This window comes from Aricia agestis, chromosome 5 (assembly GCF_905147365.1).
Source record: "Aricia agestis chromosome 5, ilAriAges1.1, whole genome shotgun sequence".
Taxonomy (NCBI): Eukaryota; Metazoa; Arthropoda; class Insecta; order Lepidoptera; family Lycaenidae; genus Aricia; species Aricia agestis.
This window is the reverse complement of record NC_056410.1, coordinates 9,775,636-9,799,242: the sequence shown is the minus strand read 5'-3', so window position 1 is coordinate 9,799,242 and position 23,607 is coordinate 9,775,636. Positions and strand designations below refer to the sequence as shown.

The window sequence follows — 23,607 nt, the reverse complement described above, 5'->3', positions numbered from 1 at the left end:
TCGATGAAAATGAATTCGCATTGCGCGTGGCCAGCGCTCATCCCGGGGGTCCTGGGTTCGAGTCCCGCAGGCGGAACAAAAATTTTTCAATGTTCCTGGGTCTTGGATGTGTATTAAAATAATATTTCAAAAATCTTAAATATATTTTATGTATAATATTATACAAAATCCAGAAATATATCGACGCGATGCAATGAACATTTTAGTTCTAATACGATTCAACAGATGGCGCTTTTTTTTTACTTCGTTGTAACATAGAACTAATCATACTTATTAGTTATTATGTTTTTGTTTATAGTTTTTAATACGTTAGAATATTATGTTTAATAATATTATCACTTGCTATAATAATAATCAATCTATCTTATCTTATAGAACTCCTACTGCATTTCTAAGGAGTTCGAGTGTGTTGTGTTGGCCTATATTCCATCCAGAAAATATATCAATGCAATCAACATTTTAATTCTAATATATGAAAACAGATGGCGCTTTATTGTTTACTTCATTATTATAACAGAACTAATCATACCTACTTTATTATATATTATTGATTTTATTCATAACTAGCTTTTGCCCGCGACTTCGTCCGCGTGGACTTTAGTTTATAGCGCGCGGTGTCAACAAAATTTGTGTCAAATTTAAAAACTTTTTAAAACCCTGGTAAGTGGTACCCCTCTTAGGGCCGCGCAGCGCGCTACACCGGAATGGCAGCGCTGAAAGTGCTCGCCTCGCCGCTGCCATTCCGGTGTAGCGCGGCCCTTAATTAATCAAAATACCCAAAAACAGCTGTGCAGTGTGCACATAATCTGTACTAATATTATGAATGCGAAAGTATCTCTGTCTGTCTGTCTGTCTGTCAGTCTCGCTTTCACGCCAAACGCCAAAACTACCGAACCGATTGTAATGAAATTTTGTATACTGATAGTCTAAAGCCTGAGAAAGGACATAGGCTACTTTTTTACTGGAAAAAAGGGTTGTAAGGGTCGTAAATTTGTTCAAAAAATTCATAATAGATGGCGCCGTGCGTCTTCTACATCGCGCTGACGCTTGCTCAAAAGTCTTTCTATAAGAGGTGGTATCATCTTACATTTAAGTCTCGATTTTTTTCGATTGTTATATCTATTCTACGGTATTAAATAACTCAGTACTTTATCTGTGCAGGCAGTGACGTAACCTTAAGACCAAATTTCACCAACGACTGTTAAAGTTAATGCTCGAATTAGTATCACGTTAGCCGTTTCGTTTTTCATATGAATGAAAGAGAAGACAGGATATTTTAACAAGCTGTTAACACTAACAGACGTTGGTGAAATTGGGGCTAAACCTATCAATGATAAATAGTTTATGGGTAAAGTTGTGTAATTGGGGGGCTAAATAAGCTTTAAAATTTGGCATAATATATAAAGTTTAACATACAAAAATGAAGTACTTATTGTTTGCACACTGCACAGCTGTATTGATTTAAGGGGTACCAGGGTTTTTTTATAAAAGCTTTTGACACCAATTTTGTTGACATCGCGCGCTATAAACTGAAGTCCACGCGGACGAAGTCGCGGGCAACAGCTAGTAATAAATATAAATCAAAACTGCTGAATCGATTTTAATCATTTTTTTTTCAGTGGCTATATATTTCATACCCGTGCGAAGCCGGGGCGGGTCGCTAGTATAATACATATATATTTAGATACGAACGCACAGTCGTCTATAATGATTGCCATGATCGACGTCGATTGGGCATGCTATAGACAGCTTCGCAATCATGGTGGCAAATGGCAATCATTGTTATCCATTATTGCTCAATGAATCCTTGAGCTTCTTACCTTTAAAGCTAGGCCATGGTCAAATATCTTAAAATCTATGTTCCTTTAAGTAGGTACTCTGAAATTTTTTGAATAAGAAACTTTAATAGCTTTAGCGTATTTATCGATAATGGAGCAGTCCAATTGTTTCCATACAACAATAATGGTTATTCGTCAGTCGTCACCATTAAAACTGAATCCTATTTGATATTTCCGTCGCAGCAGTGTGCAGTCAAAAGGTGACCCAGTTATAGTCACGGCTTCAAATTCCTTTGAAAATAAATCTTTTTGAAAGTTTACGTTTTGTTAAATATTCTATTAAATGCGTTTATAATTGCAGGAGGAAAATTCTTACTTCTACCACAGCCTCTACTATGTAAAAGCCATAGACATAATATATACTGTCGTAAAGACCACCTGACAACTCGAAAATGCGTGACCATTTTTGATCTGTCAATGTGTGCGTGTGCTAGTGATGTATATTTTACTATCGATAGTATAGTATTTTGCTATCGATAGTTTGGTCCGTTCGAGTTATTTTACCGGAGTTTCTATAAGAAATAAATAATATGCAACTTTGATAGATTTGTATTTCAAATTATTTATCGTAAATTTTAATTGGAAAAAAAAGGTGACGATTGAAAAGTAGATACACATTATCTTTTGGAATGATTTTTCAATCGTCGGATATGTTATGACATGAGGTTCTTATAGGGGTAAATAATTTACACTTAACACATTATATAGTTACTTATTTATTACTCAGGTAAAATCTATCTGGTAAATCAGTCCTTACATTGAAAGTAAACGTTGAAAGTAAACAACACACATAGTATATTATATTTTATTCTTAAATTAAATACATATTATAAAATATCATAATATTTTATTACAATTATTTTGAACCGACTTGCAAACAGGAGGAGTCTAGACGTTCGCCTGTGGATATATTTTTATGTATGTTCAACGATTACTCCGCCGTTTATGAACCGATTTTCAAATTTTTTCTTTTGCTGTACATTGTATTGTTCCGAGTAGGTATCATGTTCACAAAAGTGGTGGTCTGGTGATGGAAACAATGAGAAATCGAAGTGACTCCTTGATATTCAAATGGGAACATATGGTCCCAGAAAACGTTCAAAATCTTTCGATTAATAAATTTAAAAAAGTAGTCAAAGAACGTTTTGTGCCAAAGCCAAAATGATTTCATAATTGATGGCACATCTTGGGAGTAGAATGCTGAATGACTGCTTGCAAGGCTACTTCTACATGACTTACAATTATTATGTATCTATCTATGTTTACATTGTATAATTTTTAGTTACAGCATTGTAAATTTTGTTTTAAAAGATTATTTTTTTCTCACTTTTTTTGGTAAAAAGTGGGCGTGCGAGTTTCTTACGCCGGTTCTTCTCGTCGGCTTAGTTACCGAACCGGTGGTAGGCACCATGTATTCTGAAAATATATTTTATTTTAGATTTGTTCAGAAATAAAGCAATTTTGATTTTGATTTTTTAAAACACCAACTGTAAGTATAGAAAACGTTAAGGACAGCTAAAATGAGTAAAATTATTATTTTTAAACAAAAAATTAAAACCGACTTCCAAGGCAATGACAATAGTAATATTATACTTAAATGAACTAAAAAGTATTAAATAATTCTTATTCTGTACTCAGTATTAATTCTGTTCTCAATCTTCATTATTTTGCAATCGGTACCAGCTAACCTAATCGCCAGTTCTCTGACAGAATAGGTGTAACAGCAACTTATATACTTAGGACTGGTACCGACTTCAAAATTATGAAGATTGAGTACAGAATAAGGATTATTTAATACTTTTTAGTTCATATAAGTATAATCTTAAATGAACTAAAAAGCATTAATTGCCTATAATTGCTTATTTTTAATAATTGCTTCAGTAACAAGTGCAACAGTATGTCAAACTTACTGGCACAAATAAAGTTGGGATAGCTCCTTTAACCAAAATAGTATTTATTCTAATTTTTCTTTAAAAATTTTCAATGAAATGTTTGCCTACATATTGTTGAATTTTTCTTGGGATTCCAACCAACACGCCCAATTAATTTCAGCCATTTTCCTCTTATTAGAGGATCTTGAGGGAATCTGTAAAACAAATGATTATGATATATAAATATAAACCTTCCTCTAGTTTTAGAGTCACTCTATATTATAGTAGTTATATTATATTAGCTATATTATACTATACTATATTATATTAGTTAAAATAAGATAATATGTCCTTTTTAGTCCGGCCGCACATTTTCCGAATTTCTGATCACAAAAATTCGGACGCCCCGCCCCGCTCATACATTTTGACACGTCAGAAATTCTTTTAGTATGATGGGTCTACAACAAAATGTATGAACAGAGTGCGTTCCGCCGGGCGTCCGAATTTTTCTGATCAGAAATTTCGGATAATGTGCGGCCGGGCTTAAGGTGATAAATATAAAGGTAAATGATTTTTATTTTAGATTTATGTTATTGTAAAATATCGATAAGCATATCGATAAATTTGATTCAAGCACTAGCGTATATGTAAGAAATTTTGATGAAAAATTTTTCTTCAAAATTTGTGTAATATAGGAACAATAGTAGGTACCTTTAGTTACGCAAAATATGAAAGTAAAAGGGAGGATTCACAATATTTTATTTGAAATAGAGAACTATAGACCAGAATATAGCAAAAATAAACACATCGTAGCAATTAGGACATGAAGATTAATTACGGGTGAAATGTATATTTTTCAGGATTATTCCTATGATTTACACTGCAATCACTCACAGCACAAGTTATTATTGTTATATATAATAGTATTTGTTGAAAATAACATACGATTTAAATAATAAATTGCAAATACCGAAAGGGCATAAAAACGATTGACGACTTTTGACGACCTGTCAAATAAAAGTTGTTACAATTTTCATTAGACTGCCTCTCTCTTTTCATCTTATTATAATTCCATAAAGGATTTTCTTCTCTCTCGCACTCTTTGTTGGTCTTTAGCATTATATTATGTCTATGGTAAAAGCTAAATTATTGTAAAGTTTAATCTTACTCGTGGATGGTTATTTTGTGAGGAGCATTACGCTCCTAATTGTTATGACTTATTCCTAATGTTTGCTCATAAAATGTGTTTTCCAGCGTGATAAATTCGGAGCATACTTTATGTCATACTATGGATCTTCAAATTATCCACGCGTTAATAGTAATACGTGGTAATACATATTGTGGTATTGTTACATAGTCACACGACCTGACGACCTCTGTGGCTCAGTGGTGAGCGCGTTGGTAGCTCAAGCCGGGGGTCGCGGGTTCGAATCCCGCCGACGGAACAAAAAAAGTTTTTCAAAGTTCCTGGGTCATGGATGTGTAATAAATATGTGTATCATATAATAAAAATCTTAAATATATGTATAGTATAAAAAGTATTAAATATATATCCGTTGTCTGGTACCTGTAACACAAGTCCTTCAGGTACTTACCACGGGGCCAGACTGACGTGGTGTGAAGCGTCCATAGATATTATTATTATAATAGATCCTCAAGGGTCGCAGTGACATCAGGGCTACTTGACCTGCCTTCAGCAAAAAAAAAATTAAAAAAATTGTTTCATAGTTCACCGGGAATGGCACTGATGAACAATTAATTGAAACAAAGTAATCTATTGATTACTAGATGAAGCCCGACGTCGCGCCAAAATTCGTTTATTGCGCAGAAACTGTTTCCGGGAAACAAAGTATCCATAGATATCCATTCCTGGGACATAAAGTATCTAGAATGTACCATATTTTAGCAAAATCGGTTCAGCGGTTTGGGCGTGAAGACTGAAGAGGTAACAGACATACACACTTTCGTATTTATAATATTAGTATGGATATTGAATTCTTTACCAAACTACAATTCTTACACGAAGCACAGTACCGCATCCTTGCTATAATTACTGGTAGGTACTTACTTATTATAATATTACAGTAATTAATTTCTGTCTGCAATAAAATTAGGACCAAGTAACATAATCGCGGAAAACTCAGCTCGCTAAAAGAAACTAAAGTATTTGAGTGAGGTCATCACAACAATCACGTGATGAACTTAGATATCAAAAACAGTTGGATTCTTTTTAGTAACTCTTTTACTAATTTGAATATCCACACTGGGTAGACAAAATATAGAGATGCTCTTCCCTCGTCTGATGCGAAAGAAGAGTGGATTAAAAGTATTTTATTTCTTTGGTCAATATTATTGTTGCTTTGTCCCTAGTTCTAGCTTATAGATAGTGATAATGTAATACAATTTTGTCAGTGCCTTACTTATAACTTATAGGTCACAAATATGTGCTGTTTTATCTAGTTCCACCAATACGTATATGTATAATAGTCAAACGTACAATTCATAATAATTAGTAATTTGTGTATTTGAAGTAGGGGGGACAGCAGTCGGCAGCCGCGTCCTTAATCAATGCCAACGCTTGATGGATGCACGTCTGTTGGGTCTCCAATTAACGATGACTCTATCACCCATTGCTCTAATTAAAAGCTAAAACACACTCGAAAGACAAATGATTAATAATGTATGTGTAGATGCGTTAAAAATATCCACACCCAAAAATCTAACCTCTTCCTTTTTTTCGAAGTCAATTAAAATAATATTCACAAGCAAAATATATACCTACTAAATAAAGCGGAATAATATTATAAAGCGGAAGAGTTTGATAGTTTGTTTGTTTGTTTGAACGCGCTAATCTCAGGAACTACTGGTCCGATTTGAAAAATTCTTTCAGTGTTAGATATTCCATATTTTTTCTGTGAAATAATTTTACGCGGGCGAAGACGCGCGGAACGTCTAGTAGGTAAATTAATAATTTGATAAACTGTGGGCTTTTTTAATCTTGTACAGTCTAGCGAGGAACAGTGCAAGTGTAAATCTCGATTTGGTTACTAATTTAATTACTAATTAGTAATTAGTAAATACTATTGTGTGCTTCGACCTTCACCAAACAGTGACTCCAGCTTTGAAATAATATTTTATAATATTAGCTTCATTATCATATTCCATAATGTTACTGCATCTAGACATAGTAAATCTAGATAAGCATTGAAGAGTGGATAGTTTTAAGTAAGTTTTTACCAAAAGGTTGAATTTTGTTTTATAAAGACTCAAACTCTTCCGCTAGAAGAGTAGGAGTTAAAAAAAGCTTAAGCAAAAAAGCTTAATGTCCATTTGAAGCTTTTTCGTCGATTATGTACCCGCATACGAAAGAATCGAGTGCTTGTAAATTAGAGACTCTACTTTTTTGTACATATTTAATTGTTGGCGAAATTTTATTAGTACTCGAAACAGTTGTGTATTTGCTGATTGCTAATTTGCTAATTTCGATGGACTTTATTCTGACCTATCGTTCGGTAAAAACAGTTTTGAAAACTGTAAATAAATAGAGTAATACACTCTACTGTCTGTGAGTTGTTATTGGACTTCTATATCATGGCGTTTTTGCTCGTATCTTGTCAGATCGTTAAAATTAGAAAGGCCAAGGGTCCTATTCTCAAGCCTCTAAGTCTAATGTCACGCTGCACGCACACATGCTGTCAAACGCGCAAGTGAGGAAGCCTACGTCAAAGACAATCGAGTCCTAAGAATCAGAACCCCTAGTGGCCCCGGTTCTAAGTTCAATGTAAAAATGTAAGCTTTTACTCTAGATACACTACCAGTTACCTGTATCGCCTTACCAATTATACTATGCTTTCGATTTTCCCCATAACTCATTAAATTCATCGATCAACTGTAACGATCATAAATCTCGACCTGTCTGTTAAGTTTTTTAACGATATGTTGTACCACTAAAGTGAATGCTCGTATCACGCCTTGTACATCCACTCTTAAGAAAGTTACTTTTGGTACTATAGGATGCTCTAATAATATGAAATCTCATTGAGTTCGTAGTATGTTGCGACTCCTAAAAATGTACAATACGAAGTCTAAAGAGGGTTTTAGGGTTCCGTACCCAAAGGGAAAAAACTGGGCCCTATTACTAAGACTTCGTTGTCTGTCCGTCTGTCTGTCAGCAGGCTGTATCTCAAAAACCGCTATAGCTAGACTTCTGAAATTTTCACAGATTGTGTATTTCTGTTGCCGCTATAACAACAAATACTAAAAACAAAATAAAATTAATATTGAAGGGGGCTTCCATACAAGAAACATGATTTTTTTGGCCTATTTTGCTCGATTTCAATAATGGTAACAATTAGATACTTGAAATTTTTACAAAATCCTTTATTATATGTGTACTTTAATAATTAATAATAATATTTAAAAAAAAACATAATTTATGGCTTACTTTTGCTCTATAACGGTACGGAACCCTTCGTGCGCGAATCCGACTCGCACTTGGCCGATTTTATTTGCTCTATACAGGGTGCAATTTAAACTGCCTGCCAAATTTGGATATATTGATCCTAGTTAAAAATAAAAATACACGTATTTCTTCTTTTATAATCACTCAGTACTAACATTTTGAGAAATAGCCTCCGAAAGTTACCCTACCAAACACCACAAAATATGGACACATGCACGGCCCGGCCCCGCCCCGCCCTTCCATTGACATTCTTGCAGTGACAGATTAAGACTACTTGATGCCCTAAGTAATCCATGCCTGTGGGCCCCCCTATCCGTATCTCAACTAGAATCTGTCTTTGAACCTTTACTCTTCTGGTGCCTCCTCAGACGTGATGCCCTAGGCAATTGCTTAATTTGATTAAGGGCTAATCCGTCACTGCATTCTTGTTATTATCATAAGTTGCGAATTTTCCCTTTATACTTTGACGGACTTAGGACCTTCAAATGTTAAGGACGTAGACAGGTATGTTTAGAATAAAATTAATTGGTACACATCGAAAGAATGGAAAATTACAACTTTTTAATTATGAAAAATAAGCATTTTAGATAATAAATCTTAACCACATCCTTTGCATTTAGGCGTATTTATAAAATTCAATTAACTTATGTATACACTACAACTAATTAAAAATCAAAACAACCCACCTCTAAATCTTATTTACTTCCATCTTGTCTACACTTAACATAGTTCAAACTGCAATCCGTTTTGCTCTTCTCGTCTCGTCTAGCGCGTTTTGCACATTGTCTTTAAGACTTTAAAAATTTGTTAAGCACAACTTTGTCACTTTTAATCTCGTCAAAGGCATGTCTTCGAGGCTGGCTAGGCGTGTGCAGGTGTTGCGCAGTGCGAACTGTCCATAATCCGAGTCTTTGATTGTTTCGCGATTCAGATTCAGGGTACAGCTGCTGCATTCGAGAATCATCAATCAGCTGTTACGAAGACGAGGAAGGCTTTCTTGCTCGTACAATCTCTGGGTTCCGCGGAAACTTTCGCCACTCAAAATGTAGCACCTCCACATTTCATAACACTCGATCGTGGTTAAAGTACATTGTAACACACACTAATTAAAGCGCGAGGGCCGGGGGGGCCGGGACAAACAAAATAATTACGTGTTAGCTATACAACTACGCGCGTGGTACTAAACGGTCGCCGGCGACCGGCGGGCCTCCCGCCTCCCACCCCGCACGTCACCCCCGCTTTACCCCTACGTATAACCGGTCTTCCGATTGGATGGCGCGATGAACTAGCGGTCGCAATATCGTAAATTTTATTATGAACTTATGAAGTGACCATTGTGCATCGATTTTTTTTGGGATAAAATATGTTATTGTAAAAAAATTAACACCCTATTTTTTTTTTGGTTTAATGGACTCACCTAATGATACCTAAGCCCCAAAAAAAATTTGGCAGGTAGGTTCAATTGCATCCTGTATATCAATAACGGCAACAGGTAGGTACGTGAATTTTTCTCAAAGGACTTAGTTTTATGTGTTCTTACTTTAATATTTAATACTAAAAAAAAATAAAAAATTAAGGGGGGCTCCCATACAAAAAATACAATTTTGGCCTTATTTGCTCTATAATGGTACGGAACCCTTCGTGCGCGAGTCTGACTCGCACATGGCCGATTTTTAAAAAACGTGAGAAAGTTCTCAGAGTTTAGCTACTCTACATTTAGAGTGGACAAACAACGGCGTAGAATGCAATAAAACTTATTTTTCGGTCCCGGTGCTTTATAAATATCCCGGGAATGGGCGAGCTTTAAATGGAAACTTGTCGACCGTCCGCGCCGCAGGGACGTGATCCCTGTACAGTGTCGCCCAAGTCGCTGACTCGATACATAATTTCTTCAACCAGGTACATTGTCTATTTCAAAAGTAATTTTGGAGGGACTTCGGCAAATCGATTTATTACGTTTTCTGTGAAAGAATCGCTCATATCTTTTATAAGTTTTCTATGAAAGTACTAGATTTTTGATAAAAGTACTAGATAAGATACTTAGTAGGGACGTCAACATCATCCAGGGGGGGGGGGGGGGGGCTGCTGCCCCCCGACCCACCCCCCTCGGTAAGCCCATGCAGTAGTAGATAACGCCCGCAAACTTATTGTGCCTTTATTAGGGTTCCGTACCCAAAGGGTATAAACGGGACCCTATTACTTAGACTTCGATGTCTGTCCGTCTGTCCCCAGGTTGTAACTAAGAACCGCTGCAGCTAGACTTCTGAAATTTTCACAGATTGTGTATTTCTGTTGCGGCTTTAGCAACAAATATTGAGGCATCTATTACACGCTCATGCAAGCGACAGTCAATTCCGTCAATCATGAATTATGTTTGACTGATGGACTGACGAATGATAATAATAAATAAATTCTTAATTATATTTGCACTTTAATCATTAATAATAAAATTTTAATTAAGTAAATATTTAAGGTGCTCCCATCACTAGAAACACATTTTTTTGCTACTTTCGCTTTAACCGGTACGGAACACTTCGTGCGTGAGTCCGACTCGCGCTTGATCGATTTTTATTAATTTATATGTACACTAGTTGACCCCGCAAACGTTTATTTGCCATATAAAATATTTCTAGTAAGTATCAATATAAAAAATAGATAAAAATCTATTCTCAGGCCTAACGAATGTATTATATAGAAAATTTCATTAAAATCGGTTGAGCCATTTTGGGGGAGTTGTGACACGAGAATTTTATATACAAACTATAAGATTTTTCCGCAAAAAAAACTTTCCTATGTCCGATTAACTCCATACCAAATGTCATCAATCGTTTCAGTTTATGAGTGAAAATGTGATAGACAGATTATATATTTATAATATTATTGAGGATAGGGATACCAATATTCTGAGTGCAATGTGGGTTTTTGGTCATTTCCCATCACCACTCCGTGACCACGTATGACATCAAGTTACTTTAACCATTGTTCGCCACTAGGCGTCGCACTGTTTGGGTCCCATACAAATTACAGTATACTTATAAAGTCCTCGCGGTAAGAACTAAGAACTCACAAGAAGGTGACGGACCTTGGATGTAATGTTCTGTAACTCTTATGGCATTGAAATAACGGTTCTGTCAGAGGTAAAAAAAAATTGGATATCGCTGTAGTTTCAATCCGTGGTACTTTATATTCTACGGCAGTACAAAGCCGTAGGACGTCCGCTTCTTGTTGGATATTTTAATACGTTATATCGTAGGCAATGTCCGTAAACAATATCACGGTAATAACTTGGAAAGTTTTTTTTTGGTAAATTTTTGGTTGGATATTTTTAAGTTTTATAATGTACAGAGTTACAGACAAAGGCAAAAATCCTGACGGGGGGACCTATTTACTTCTTAGTACGTAACCACAAAAAACCTAGAAGTCAAACTTCCTATTTACCTAATTAAAAACTATACTAGCTATTTGACTGAGCTTTACTCGGTATTCGATAAAACACGAATAAAATGACATTTTCTTAAAATGATTCCTAGCTAGATCGATTTATCGCCTCCGAAACCCCCCATATACTAAATTTCATGAAAATCGTTAGAGCCGATTCCGAGATTCCAATTATATAATATACAAGAATTGCTCGTTTAAAGATATAAGATATGGTAATTGTTAATATTATGCTCCAGCGTTTTCATTCCTGAACTAAAATTTTAGAAATAATACCTCTAATTCGTTAGTCTCAATGCAGAGCCAAGCTATGAAAGTTATATGTAACTCCGACGACGACGTGCTTATGGCATTGGCCATTGCATTGGCTATACGGCAAACAAATTCGCAAAATGTACACAATTAAAATGCATTATTTATTTTAAGATCACGCCCTCCACAAACAGTATTACAGTACACTTCTATTGTGGGAAATTTTCCCATTTTCCTGTCCCCGGAAATTTAGTTTATGACACTAGCTTCCTTCCATTCGCTCCTAGTGGAAAATACACCTATTTATTGTTTCAAAAACTTGGAGGCTACAGTCGACCATAAAATAGAGCTGATAAAAAGATCACCCTATAATAACATTTTCCTCCAAAAAGCTACACGTAAATTTTATAAGAATCTAAAAATATTCGTTTTGAAAATAATAATTTTTACTAGCGCTAAAGTTATTTTTAAAGTACGGCACGTTTTGTGGTTGATATCGGACTCCACATATTGAGTTACTCAATTTCAACCGCAGAGGTAAGTTTGTTAATCGTAAATGAATATTTTATTGCGTTACATAATAAATGTTTCATAATGTTTTTATTATTGCTAGCTGACAGCTGGCTTATAGAGTTCCTAAACTCTCGCCACAGTTTTCTCTCGCGAGTCCAGAATACACGTTGATAAGCTAATGCATAATAAATCCTAGGATTTGAATAAGGCACGAGAAACTAGTACGTGGCTCATATTGTTTAACCTGTTTCATATTGTAGTAAAGATGCAAAGAAAACCAGGCGCCCGTGTAAAAATACTAAAACTTTTCCTACTTTAAAATATTATTTCTAAAGTACATTCACGAATACTTTTGTTAGTTACATCGTTGTTATAACGTGTGTGAACACAATATACTTATCTCACATTAATTTAAAATATTTTTACATAATTAATCTATCAATGCTTACAGAAACAAATTTATTTTAATTAAATAAACTTAATTTCATATGTTTTATAGTTCAAGTATCGTTTAAATATCAGTGCGGTAAACGCAGTATTTTAATAGGGTGTTTGTACACCCTAATAAAAATTAATGTATCAGTTAAATCTGAGTGATTAATGTAAATCGCAACGTTTAAATTAATTACCACATAAAACTAAGCATAGCGTACAAATACCCAGAAAATCGAAAATATTTGGTTTTCTTCATTTCTTCTGCAACATGACCTTGACTCCTTAAGTCGTTGGTGCGCTCCTAATGGCATGGCCTTAAACCCTAAAAAATGTGTCTACATCAGGTTCACTAAGAAACGCCAACCCCACGCGTCCTGTTATCACGTAGAGGGTACGAAATTGGACGAGGTAAACGAGGTTCGAGATCTAGGCGTTGTGTTGGATGGCAAGCTGAAATTCAATAACACATCAACTCGGTCGTTAACAAATCTCTTAGTATGCGTTAATCTCTCATTAAGCGAAACACAATAGGTTTCAAACCAGCTACAAAAATACTGCTCTTTAACTCGTTAGTACGCAGTCACGTCGAGTACGCAAGCTCTGTATGGAGTCCTTCCTATTCTCAACCATCTCAGAGAATTGAAAAAATTCAAAGACACTTCACCAGACACTTGGCCTTTTCAGACAGAGGCATTTCACATAGGAGTCCATACGAGCAGCGCCTAAATTTCTACAAGATTATACCACTGAGTGTTCGGAGAAAAATCCACGATCTTGCCATGCTCTACAAAATTATGAATGGAAAGGTGTCTTGCTGTGATTTTCTGGAACTGTTTTCACTGTCTGTCCCTTATAATCGACCACGACACCCTATAACTAAAATCTTGCGTGGGCCTCCTTGGAGAACAAACGTGGGGAAGCATGCCCCACCACAGCGTATGTGTGACTTATACAGCTACACATGTGCAAAGGAAAATAGTGTCAACATTTTTCATGACAACTTTAATGTTTTCATAAAAAAAGTCCTAAAGTGCTTTGAGTTACCCACCAATAATTAATTCAATATCCCGTACATAAGAGATATTCTTAAATCAATTAAACAATTAATCAATGTAATATAATATAAAATTGTTGTTGTATATTTGAATAATTTGTATACATAATATTATTACCTGAGTCAATTTTGTGTTGCTCTTAAAATGTTATTAATATCTAATATGTAATTCGATCAGATTTTTAATTGTAATTTATTTCTAATTTATGTTCATAATATAATTTATAATTGTTTTTAATACTATTTAATGTAATTTTGCATGTTGTTGTTAACACTATACTAATGAATGTTGTGTTGCCTATAAAGGTGTGTGCATCAGGTATTGAAGACTCTAGTACTACACTATCAACTGTAATTTTTTAAATGCATATGCTGTTGGTAACCATAATAAATAAATAAATAAATTTCTAAACGGACATTAATTTGAGGATGTAGGTGGTATTAAATTATTTGTGACGCGATAAGTTGAGATAAATGAAGATTTAAAAAAATGGGAACTTTGATCTAGCATTGCAACTTGAGCGGTAGCAAGTGGGAGTTCTTATTGCGAACGCTCTAACGAACATCGAATCTTCTGCAAGCTAGAAATACCTAGAATCAGCTTCTCCAGTCTAGGCGGATGGAGCACGCGGTGGGCGTATCGCAGGGAATAGACGCAAATAATAAAAACATAAAGCTATAGCTCACTAATAGCTAATAGGGCGTAGGCTTCGATGGTCCGTAGGCGTGATATATGAACGCTCGTAATGTTGTTCCCGGCGCGGCGTGGCGCTTGTACACATATATACTATTATCAGGGCTGGGCCGTGTGTTTTAGGGAGCCCAGGGCTAATAGTACTTACTGCCGCACTCAGAGACGAATAATTACTTAACTGTAAGTAAATGAAGATAACATAAGTGGGGGCATTTTATATCTAACTCTTCATTAAATTATAGTTAAATATTCGTTTGTGAGTGCGACCGCGACAGTTAGGGATATAATAACATTGCGAATGTCAGTTCGAAGTAGGTACTAACTAAGGTAACACCTAAACGTAGACTAGAATTAAATGAATTGAATGAGTTTGATTGATTGTATAGGATTCGAAGGCTGCAAGCTACGCTATCTGTTTTAATTTAATAAAATTATTGGCACTTTCTTATTTTCATCTACTTTTTACTTTGACTTTACTTGTCTTACCCCTGAATTCACTGGGCCCTGGGCCTGTGCCCTAACAGCCATGTGGTAGATCCGGCCCTGACTATAATTATGCTCATGTAGATGTAACCTTTCACCCTACATGTTAGTTATTAATTCGACAAATCGTTAATGAATATTAAATATAATGAATTATTTATAATGTATGAAACAGCTTCCTACATTACGGTATCCACGGTAGAGTTGGCGCCTAGGGTAGAGCGAGACGAGCCACGTACACGTCTGGCATTAAGGAGTGGCGCCTAAAATACTAACCCAATTACTAATAAAAAGATCTAAATGATGAATGTATTACAGAAGCTATTGTTATACAATAGTTCTGTCCGTCCGTGAGACGAGTAATTAGTAAGTAGGCATATTCTTAAAGTGAAGCTCATTTTTGGCTAATAGTGTGAGAACTTCTTCGAAAAAACCTAGAATGCTTTAATGAATAGGCTATTGACAGGAAGCAAATGAAAATAACCAAATTAAAATTGTATAATCTATACCCAAATATGTTTGTGTCGAAAGCTGCATTCGAAATTATAACGATATTCAATATAAATCCAGATATACGTCAATGAACACTTCATTGCACCAACAATTAAATTGCAGTGACAAACAGTTTTAGGGTTCCGTATCCCAAGGGTAAAAACGGGACCCTATTACTAGACTTCGATGTCTGTCTGTCCGTCTGCCTGTCTCCAGGCTGTAACTCAAGAACGGTAATAGCTAGAGAGTTGAAATTTTCTCAGATTATGTATTTCTGCTGCCGCTATAATAACAAATACTAAAAACAAAATAAATTAAATATTTAAGGGAGGCTCCCATACAATAAACGTGATCTTTTCACCATTTTTTGCTTGGCTTCAATAATGGCAACAGGACACAGGTAGGCTCTTGAAATTTTTACAAAATCCTCAATTGTATTATAATTTAATAATTAATAATATGTAAAAATAAAATAAAAATGTAACGGGGGCTGCCATACACAAAACACAATTTTGTCTCTACAATGATACGGAACCCTTCGTGCGCGAGTTTGACTCGTACTTGGCCGATTATTTCATATTCAAAAGACCCGCACATTGTTATATAATTCAACTAGTAACTATGACCTCATTTGCCGGCGTGGTGCAGAACAATGAAAATCATTTCTCTCCCATTCTTGGTCCTCGCTTCTCCCTTCGTTTTTATAGGCTGCTTATGAAAATTTTCTTTACTCACTATTTAAAGAACAATGCCAGGCTCGCATTAAGCATGAAGATGAACTAATAAGAATATTTTTACAATACTGCAGCTGCAGCATTGTAAATATATTCTTAGAGCCTACAGGCTCTAGCAACTCTACATTAAAAAGTCCTATAATAGGACTCTTATTCGAAAAGCACTCTCTAATGCTTGACTATGAACGGTGCTGAACAGATTTTCCATTTAGAGAGACATTTGTGAGGGACAGAGAGCAAAATAAAATATACCGAATACAATAGTCTCTACGTTCTCCTAGGTTTATACTGAAAACTACGAATAATAATTTATTATTCGTAGACTGAAAATATTAAAGGTGAAATAAAAATATTGGAGTTAGATTGGAGTAGAGTGTAGAAAAAAATAATTTATGCTATCTGCACTCCCGTAACATGCAAATGAATACTAAACCGCTGAACAAATTTTGAGTGGGTTTCAGGGGCTCTGCATATATTTCGCTTTGGTTCAAGTGTCGGATTAGAGAGTAAGCCGATTCATAACGTTCGAGTTGGCGAAGAGTGTGGCCACGATGAACGCGGGGAAATAAATTATCCTGTCATCGCAACTGCAACACAAAATATACTTGTAATGAATTCTGTGTTATATTGTGACGCTGCACTGCACGATTCTGTGATGCTGTGTTGACGTAATAACTAATAACACAACAACGGGGTGGCATACTATAATGAAAGTGAAACGTTATTTATTATCTTAAATTATGGTTTATCTCTCAACTCTATGTACGGCTTAATAGAAATAAATGAAAATATTCAGGGAAACCCTATTGTTATAGGGATTGAGGTGTGACTTGTGACCATTAAATTTGTTCATTTTAGTGTAGAGTTTGAAAAAATAGTAGAGCAGTAAATTGAAAGTGCCGCATATAGATATTATCATAAAATTAACATACACGTCATGTTGTATGCTACTGATAACGTTATAATAATTATTAAGAACCACACTAAACCAGCTTCAACCAGCCGGCAGTAGCGGATTCGGCGAACAAAATTCGTTCGAGAGCAACTCGTTTCGAGTATCTTTAGTCTGGATTCCATCGCGTTAGCGGACGAGTCTCAAGCAATAAAGCGCAGAATTCGATTAATCAAGTCATCAAAGGATCGACCGCACGTCGGCCGCGCGGACGTTAAATTACGGCGAACGCAAAAGCACTTAGTACTCCCTGTGCCGCGGCCGATTCTCCTAACTCTACTTCCGGCCCTTTATCGGCGCCCGATTCAATTTATCTCCCAAGCCCCGTTAGAAGTTTACACCCTATGATAACAGTCGACAGCGTCCGTCGCGGTGAGCGCTCGCCTCGCGCGCTCCACGCGACACCGAACTTAAAAATTTTCATACATTTCGATGCGACGAAAACGGGTCCCGGGGTCCGCGGCGTAAAAAGTGGATTACAGTGTAATAAATTCTAGTTTTTGTGGTGAAAACGAGTCGTGCTCGCCAGTGAATCATTGATAGCGGTAGGAAGTTGCGATACTGTTTGTCCTTCGTTATAATAATGTGTGATCTCCGAAGCTAAGTACGATAATATATAATAATATTATACTGAACAGTGCATAGCAGTGAAGTTCAATTTTTAGAGGACAGTGGAATTTGTGTAACGATTAGAGCGTCTGGTTCAGGTGAATGAGTCTGTGAGTAAACAAGTTATCGGAGCAATTTTAACGACTTCGCCAATTAAGTACGATATATAATGTCAGACTTATGAGTACATTACTCACAAAATATTTTGTATTCAGTTTCATTAGTTTTAACTCTTATAGGAAAGATCTCCAAGTAAGAAGTAGTTTATTAATCTATAAATAAACTTAATGATATAAAATAGCTGAGGAGTACAGTTAGCGAACAAAGCTGGAATAACCAGTTACCACAATATAACGCGAATTTTATTTGATCATTTTATTATTTTCTCCCTTAATACCTTATACTCTAGCTGTAGAGTTGTATAGGAACATAATGTAGCTTTCTGTTGATATAATTCTTATTATGAAAGAAAAGTATCTAAACAATATTGTAAATATTACAATTAGTTACTGCTTGTATTGCAATTTGCAACCTTGTATTTAAATTATTTGCCCTTTCAAGATTGTTTGGTCTACAAGTTGGGTTAGGTTATAGGCCCTATCCATATTTCCAAAATATATTTTTTCATAATGATAATTAGTAATTACAGTTACGACTGTAGCTACATCTAATGTTTTATACTTACTACAAATATTAATATTATAATCCAGGTTCTCAGAAGTAATTTTAGTAGAATTCGTAGTAATGTTTTATAGGTACAGAGGGATTTAAACGATGTCATGGATCAACTATTTTATCGTCACATTCCTCGAATATAGAGCAGTGGACGACGCTTCCGATATCATTCGGAATGTTACCACGAAATTGTTCATAGATTCGTTCATTTCATTCAAGTATTGCTCGATATCACTTCTAAAAGTGTTCGCCTGTGCAGAATTTCACGTTTGTCCAAACGTTTGAATAAGTTCGTCTTAATTATTGAGATTTGAGACAGTGGCACGCAGTCACACACACAGACAGTGACAAAAAGTTCCCGAATATAATGTTTAGGTTATACTTTGTTTATTTTCACCTAATCCACTTATATGCGGTATGATAATTATATAAAAACTAATAATTTGTAGGTGGTATTGTGATTCCATTCCGATTAGTTCGCTATTCGCTATGAATGTCAATTAACATTTTCCACATTAATTGTGAGTAAATGTTTATTATACTATGCACTACGTAAAAGGTATTGTATCAATATTTACAGGTTTTATTATTGGTCATACCTTACGTTCTAAATCTTCGTCATACCTTGCGGGCTGTGGCTCATACTGGTGTAATATAAAAGTACATACTTCCATTATCCTTCTTTATTTGTCAAGACATGTAAAAGGTAGTGTTTTCTACTCATTCTTGCTTTGAAATTGTACAATGTTTAAGCTGTAGCTATACATGCTGCAAGCCAACACCACGGTGTAAGGAAACAAGCGATATTGAATAAATTAAGATCTTGATAACTTCCGCTGGCTCGCGTGATGCGACTTGTTATCGGGATGCCAGATTACCACACGTTACCGTACGAGCCGACGATCATGACACCGACATGATTGATTTCCTGATCAACATCCAATCGTATACTCAGATAAACATGTCCTAGATGCTACCAGAACTCTGTCTCTAACACCACCTGCAGCAAAACTGGGTTAATGTGCCAATTAGCAGGCGATGATTCTCGAAGTGGAAATAAACAAAACTTGTTTAAATGCTTGTACAGATATGGACATTGGACATGTCATGGAATATCCGGCGAGACATTGCAAAAGTCTAAAGCCAAAAAGTTTGAGATGGCTACGTATTTATCCAGTCTCTATTCTAGCTGTATCCATTTAAGCCAATTTGTCTCGCATACGTCGCACGTCTTTGCTGAAATTGTGTTTAAAGCAGCCGTTATCTGATTACAGGTGGAAGCGGGCGATGTGCTCCTCAAGGTCAACGGGACCGATGTCAACCGGTTCACAACCAGAGAAGGTGAGGGAATGATCAAACTCACTATCACGCTAACCCACTGAGATTATAATATTTTCAATGTTTTTCTAATAACTTGCAAATTATTATCAGGCAAAATTCCGCTTCTTTTATTAACTATAACATTCGGTTTTGTCTGTCACTTAGAAGTTAGAAGCAAAACAAAATATAGATCTAGCAATAAAAGCTACAAAATCCTGTACAGTTCAACTGTATTTCGTCTGACCACAACTTTCGACAACCGATTTAGTAAACGTGACTTAGCAAAACTAGATGCGATCACGATAAACTAAAGCTCGCACCATTTCTATCCCTTTCGGAGCGATATTCCTAAAAGCACTTTTAGGAACACCAATTATCGTAACTCGTAAGCCACTAAGTAATTTAATTGCTATAAGTTTTAATACATTCTCGAAGTCGTTTTGAGTTTTTTTTTTAATATGCAAGAAAATAAGTCGAAGTGATAAAACGCACCCTACAAGAATACTTCGTACTTATACTTGTCCAAGACATCATATTTCAGGCCATACGACTGAAAATGCAGTAAAATGCGCTAAATGACGGCCCCGCGCCGGCTAAATGTAATTATTTCCTTCTCCGAGTTTCTTCTCATTAAATTATTTCGGTATTTGAATATTTGTATAATTTCAGACAATCAGTGGCCTATTGTCATTCCACTCGCTCATCCAGAATGTTCTTGTTTGTTTTTCGTCTTATGCTAAGTACTCACATACGGTTTTGCTCGATAGTTTTACTCCAAATCGAGTAATAATTACTGTGTGGACCGCAAAATTCACAGCCACAGCCGGCTCGATGGAATTAAATATATCGATTTAGAGTAAAACTATCGAGCAATGCTGAATGTGTGGACGTACGGGACGGAAAGTCCAAGCCGCGGGTTTCGCTAGACGTGATTGCTCGATCGAGCAAAACAGTATGAGTACTTAGCATTATATGTACTATATTAGATACCATGTATTGGTAATCGCAGAAGATAATTAAATCGGGCAATCAATCATGTAGATGTAGGTAATTGTACACTCAGCAGTGTCAAATGTCAATAGTCAGTCAATTATCGTGTACTAATGGGACTTGGGAGGGACTGTTCGCTGTTCCGCGTGCCCTGATGTTAGCATTGGCGCTAATTCAATGATTGCGTTGTAACTGTGCGGGGCTCTGCACGCAATACTGCAATTCCAGTTTGAACCTCAGTCGCCGAAAAGATCGTCAACCCTACTGTAGCTGTAAAATGCTAGTTTTGTCTATGGATAATGGAACTTCGATGACTCTACATTAAACATCATGATGTAGATGCGTTTAAGTCTTTTATAATGAGCCTATGTTACTATTTAGTAGCGCGTTTGGGAACTGAAACTCTATGGCAATTTAATTGTTGTAATACTAATTATATTAGTTTGAATTAGACCTCTGTTGGTAATGGCTAAACCACATTGAATACATATAGAACAATTTACCTAAATGTACTCATTACTTGTTTAATACACTCTACATTATTATTTATTACATAAAAACTTTTGCTCACGTTCTTTTTCTAAAACTATCAACGAGATTAAAAACTTTTGCTCATTTAACTTCTTTGCTGAATGTTGTTTGCTTCAATAACCAATACTAGAAATTTTCGTTGCAGTATTAAAATGTTTGCGACTGTCTTCAGATCCTGTCACGCTTCGATTAAAGAAGGGTAAGTCTGTAAAATATCAGTATTTACTCGTGTAGGAGATACTAGGTATGACATACGATCTAGCCGCTGCGGTCTGCGAGTAATAAATTCGTGTGGTCCCCGGTGTATATGTGGAGTTTGTGAAATAATGCCGCTACAAATAAGATGAAGCAATTTTATAGGTGTTTCCTGGGACCCGACTCCGAGTAACCCCGATCTCTTGCTTTATTTTATTATTGGAGTCTCGTAAAGAATATTTACACAGCAACCGCCAGTAGAATCGCAATGATTGCTTAGATTTCTATGTCCTTTAACGTATTGGTAAATTGTTGTAATAAATATTGTATGCTCTTGAGATGTTATTACAGTACAAACTAATGATGTTACGTTTTATTTCGAACATCTTTTAACTTAACTTAACCTGTAAGTAACTCTACCTAAGGTAACGTAACCTCAATCATCAAATCTTCACCATAACAAAGCGTTCCTTGCAGCTTCTAAAATACTTAGTAGCGTACACAGTAATGATAGTGTTCTGGCCTGTGGGTGGTCTGATGACTGATATGGCGTTGATGTTGCAGACCCTCAGATCAAAGCGAGCGTGCGCCGGTATCTGTCTGCGGCGGCTGACCGCCGGACGAGCGGGCCCCGCGTCAGGCACGATAGGTGAGTACATCTCCTTGACGCTTATACTCAGACGAGCTTTAGCCCGCGGCTTCGCTCGCGTTAAAAAGTATTATTATATACAAACTTTTAACCCCTTGGAGGTAGAATTGATCAAAATCCTTTCTTAGCAGATGCCTACGTCATATCATCTACCTGCATGCCAAATTTCAGCCTGATCGGTCCAGGGGTTGGGCTGTGCGTTGATAGATCACCATGTCAGTCAGTCACCTTTGAGTTTCATATATTATATAGATTAGCGCAGTTGAAGGATAAAATGATACGTGACATTGCTAATCCATACTTACGAAATTTAAAAATTGTGCCTGTATGTCCTTTACATTTACTAATAGAATCCTGAACCCGATTTTGGATATGAAATACATTGAGTCCCGCAAACGGGCAGGTGATAGTTCTTATCCCAAAAACGTATTACTCCCGCGAGATAAAGGAATTTCTGCGCCAACGAAATTGCGAACATTTTCCAATATCAAATGTTACATGGATAGTTGGATCTGTCAATGGAAGTTCGCAGACGTACATCGGCCCGGAGCTTAGCTATTTAGATATCAGCTGTGTTAGGGGCTGGTCTGCCAACATTGCATTAAGCGAGTGAATTATTTTAATTAAGCACCGCATGTAATGTATGGGGGTTATCGGTGGTGTATTTTTAGTTGGCTTCCCCGTATCCTCAGGGCCCCACCTTGTTTTGGTAATTGAAAGCCGACCCTCCTATCGTTTGACAGCTGATATCCGATCGCGATAAGCCGATGCCATATGCGCCGCAGACACCCCCGCGCGAGGGTGGTGTAATAAATTTGTCCATCGACTATGTCGAAATAACTATTAGGAACGTCGTTGCTTCAATTTATGCCTCCCCCGGCTGAAGAATGTCTTCATTATATTCGATTATGACTCACGAGTCACGACTGTTTACTTTGTATTCGATAGTAATTTTACGTCACGAATGGGTTTGAAACTTTATTTAAAACAGGAGGGTAAATAAAATTACAAGTATGTAGGGACGAAAGTATATTTCAATCCAATAAAATTCAACAGTCTTAATATCGTTGCCACGACCCGCCATTTAAAAGTTTAATGCTAGGCCTAGTTTTAGTTTTTTCTATTTTGAGGCGACAAAAGCTAGTAGTAGTGGTTATCGAAACTTAAACTCGTAAAGTTTTATAGCTCAGAAAACGAAGCGAAGGCGTTAAATCATTTTATTGTTCAGTGGTCAAAATTGCTTAAAACTCTTCTTGTACAATTTAAAAATGCTGTGTGACAACTACCAATAAAACATAATTTGTTTTTAAAGGAGTTTATCTAGTCAACAGCATTGTTCGTTGTTTAAGGCTAGGTTATTCCAAATTCACGTTTCTAGAATGAGTAATTTTTAAAGAAAGCGTCATTAAAAAAAACTGAA

At 36.0% G+C, this 23,607-nt stretch overlaps 1 protein-coding gene across 3 annotated transcripts in view; it reads left to right on the top strand.

Annotated features, from left to right (window-relative positions):
* LOC121727321 (PH and SEC7 domain-containing protein) overlaps positions 1-23,607 on the top strand; it is a 37,246-nt gene that overhangs the window by 4,426 nt on the left and 9,213 nt on the right. For 2 of the 3 annotated variants that reach the window (XM_042115085.1, XM_042115084.1), the window contains exons 2-4: positions 19,777-19,843; positions 21,489-21,542; positions 22,103-22,187. In XM_042115085.1, the coding sequence (XP_041971019.1) occupies positions 19,777-19,843; positions 21,489-21,542; positions 22,103-22,187 (206 nt within the window). The remainder of the gene's footprint in view (positions 1-19,776; positions 19,844-21,488; positions 21,543-22,102; positions 22,188-23,607) is intronic. The other variant, XM_042115086.1, reaches the window with a different exon arrangement.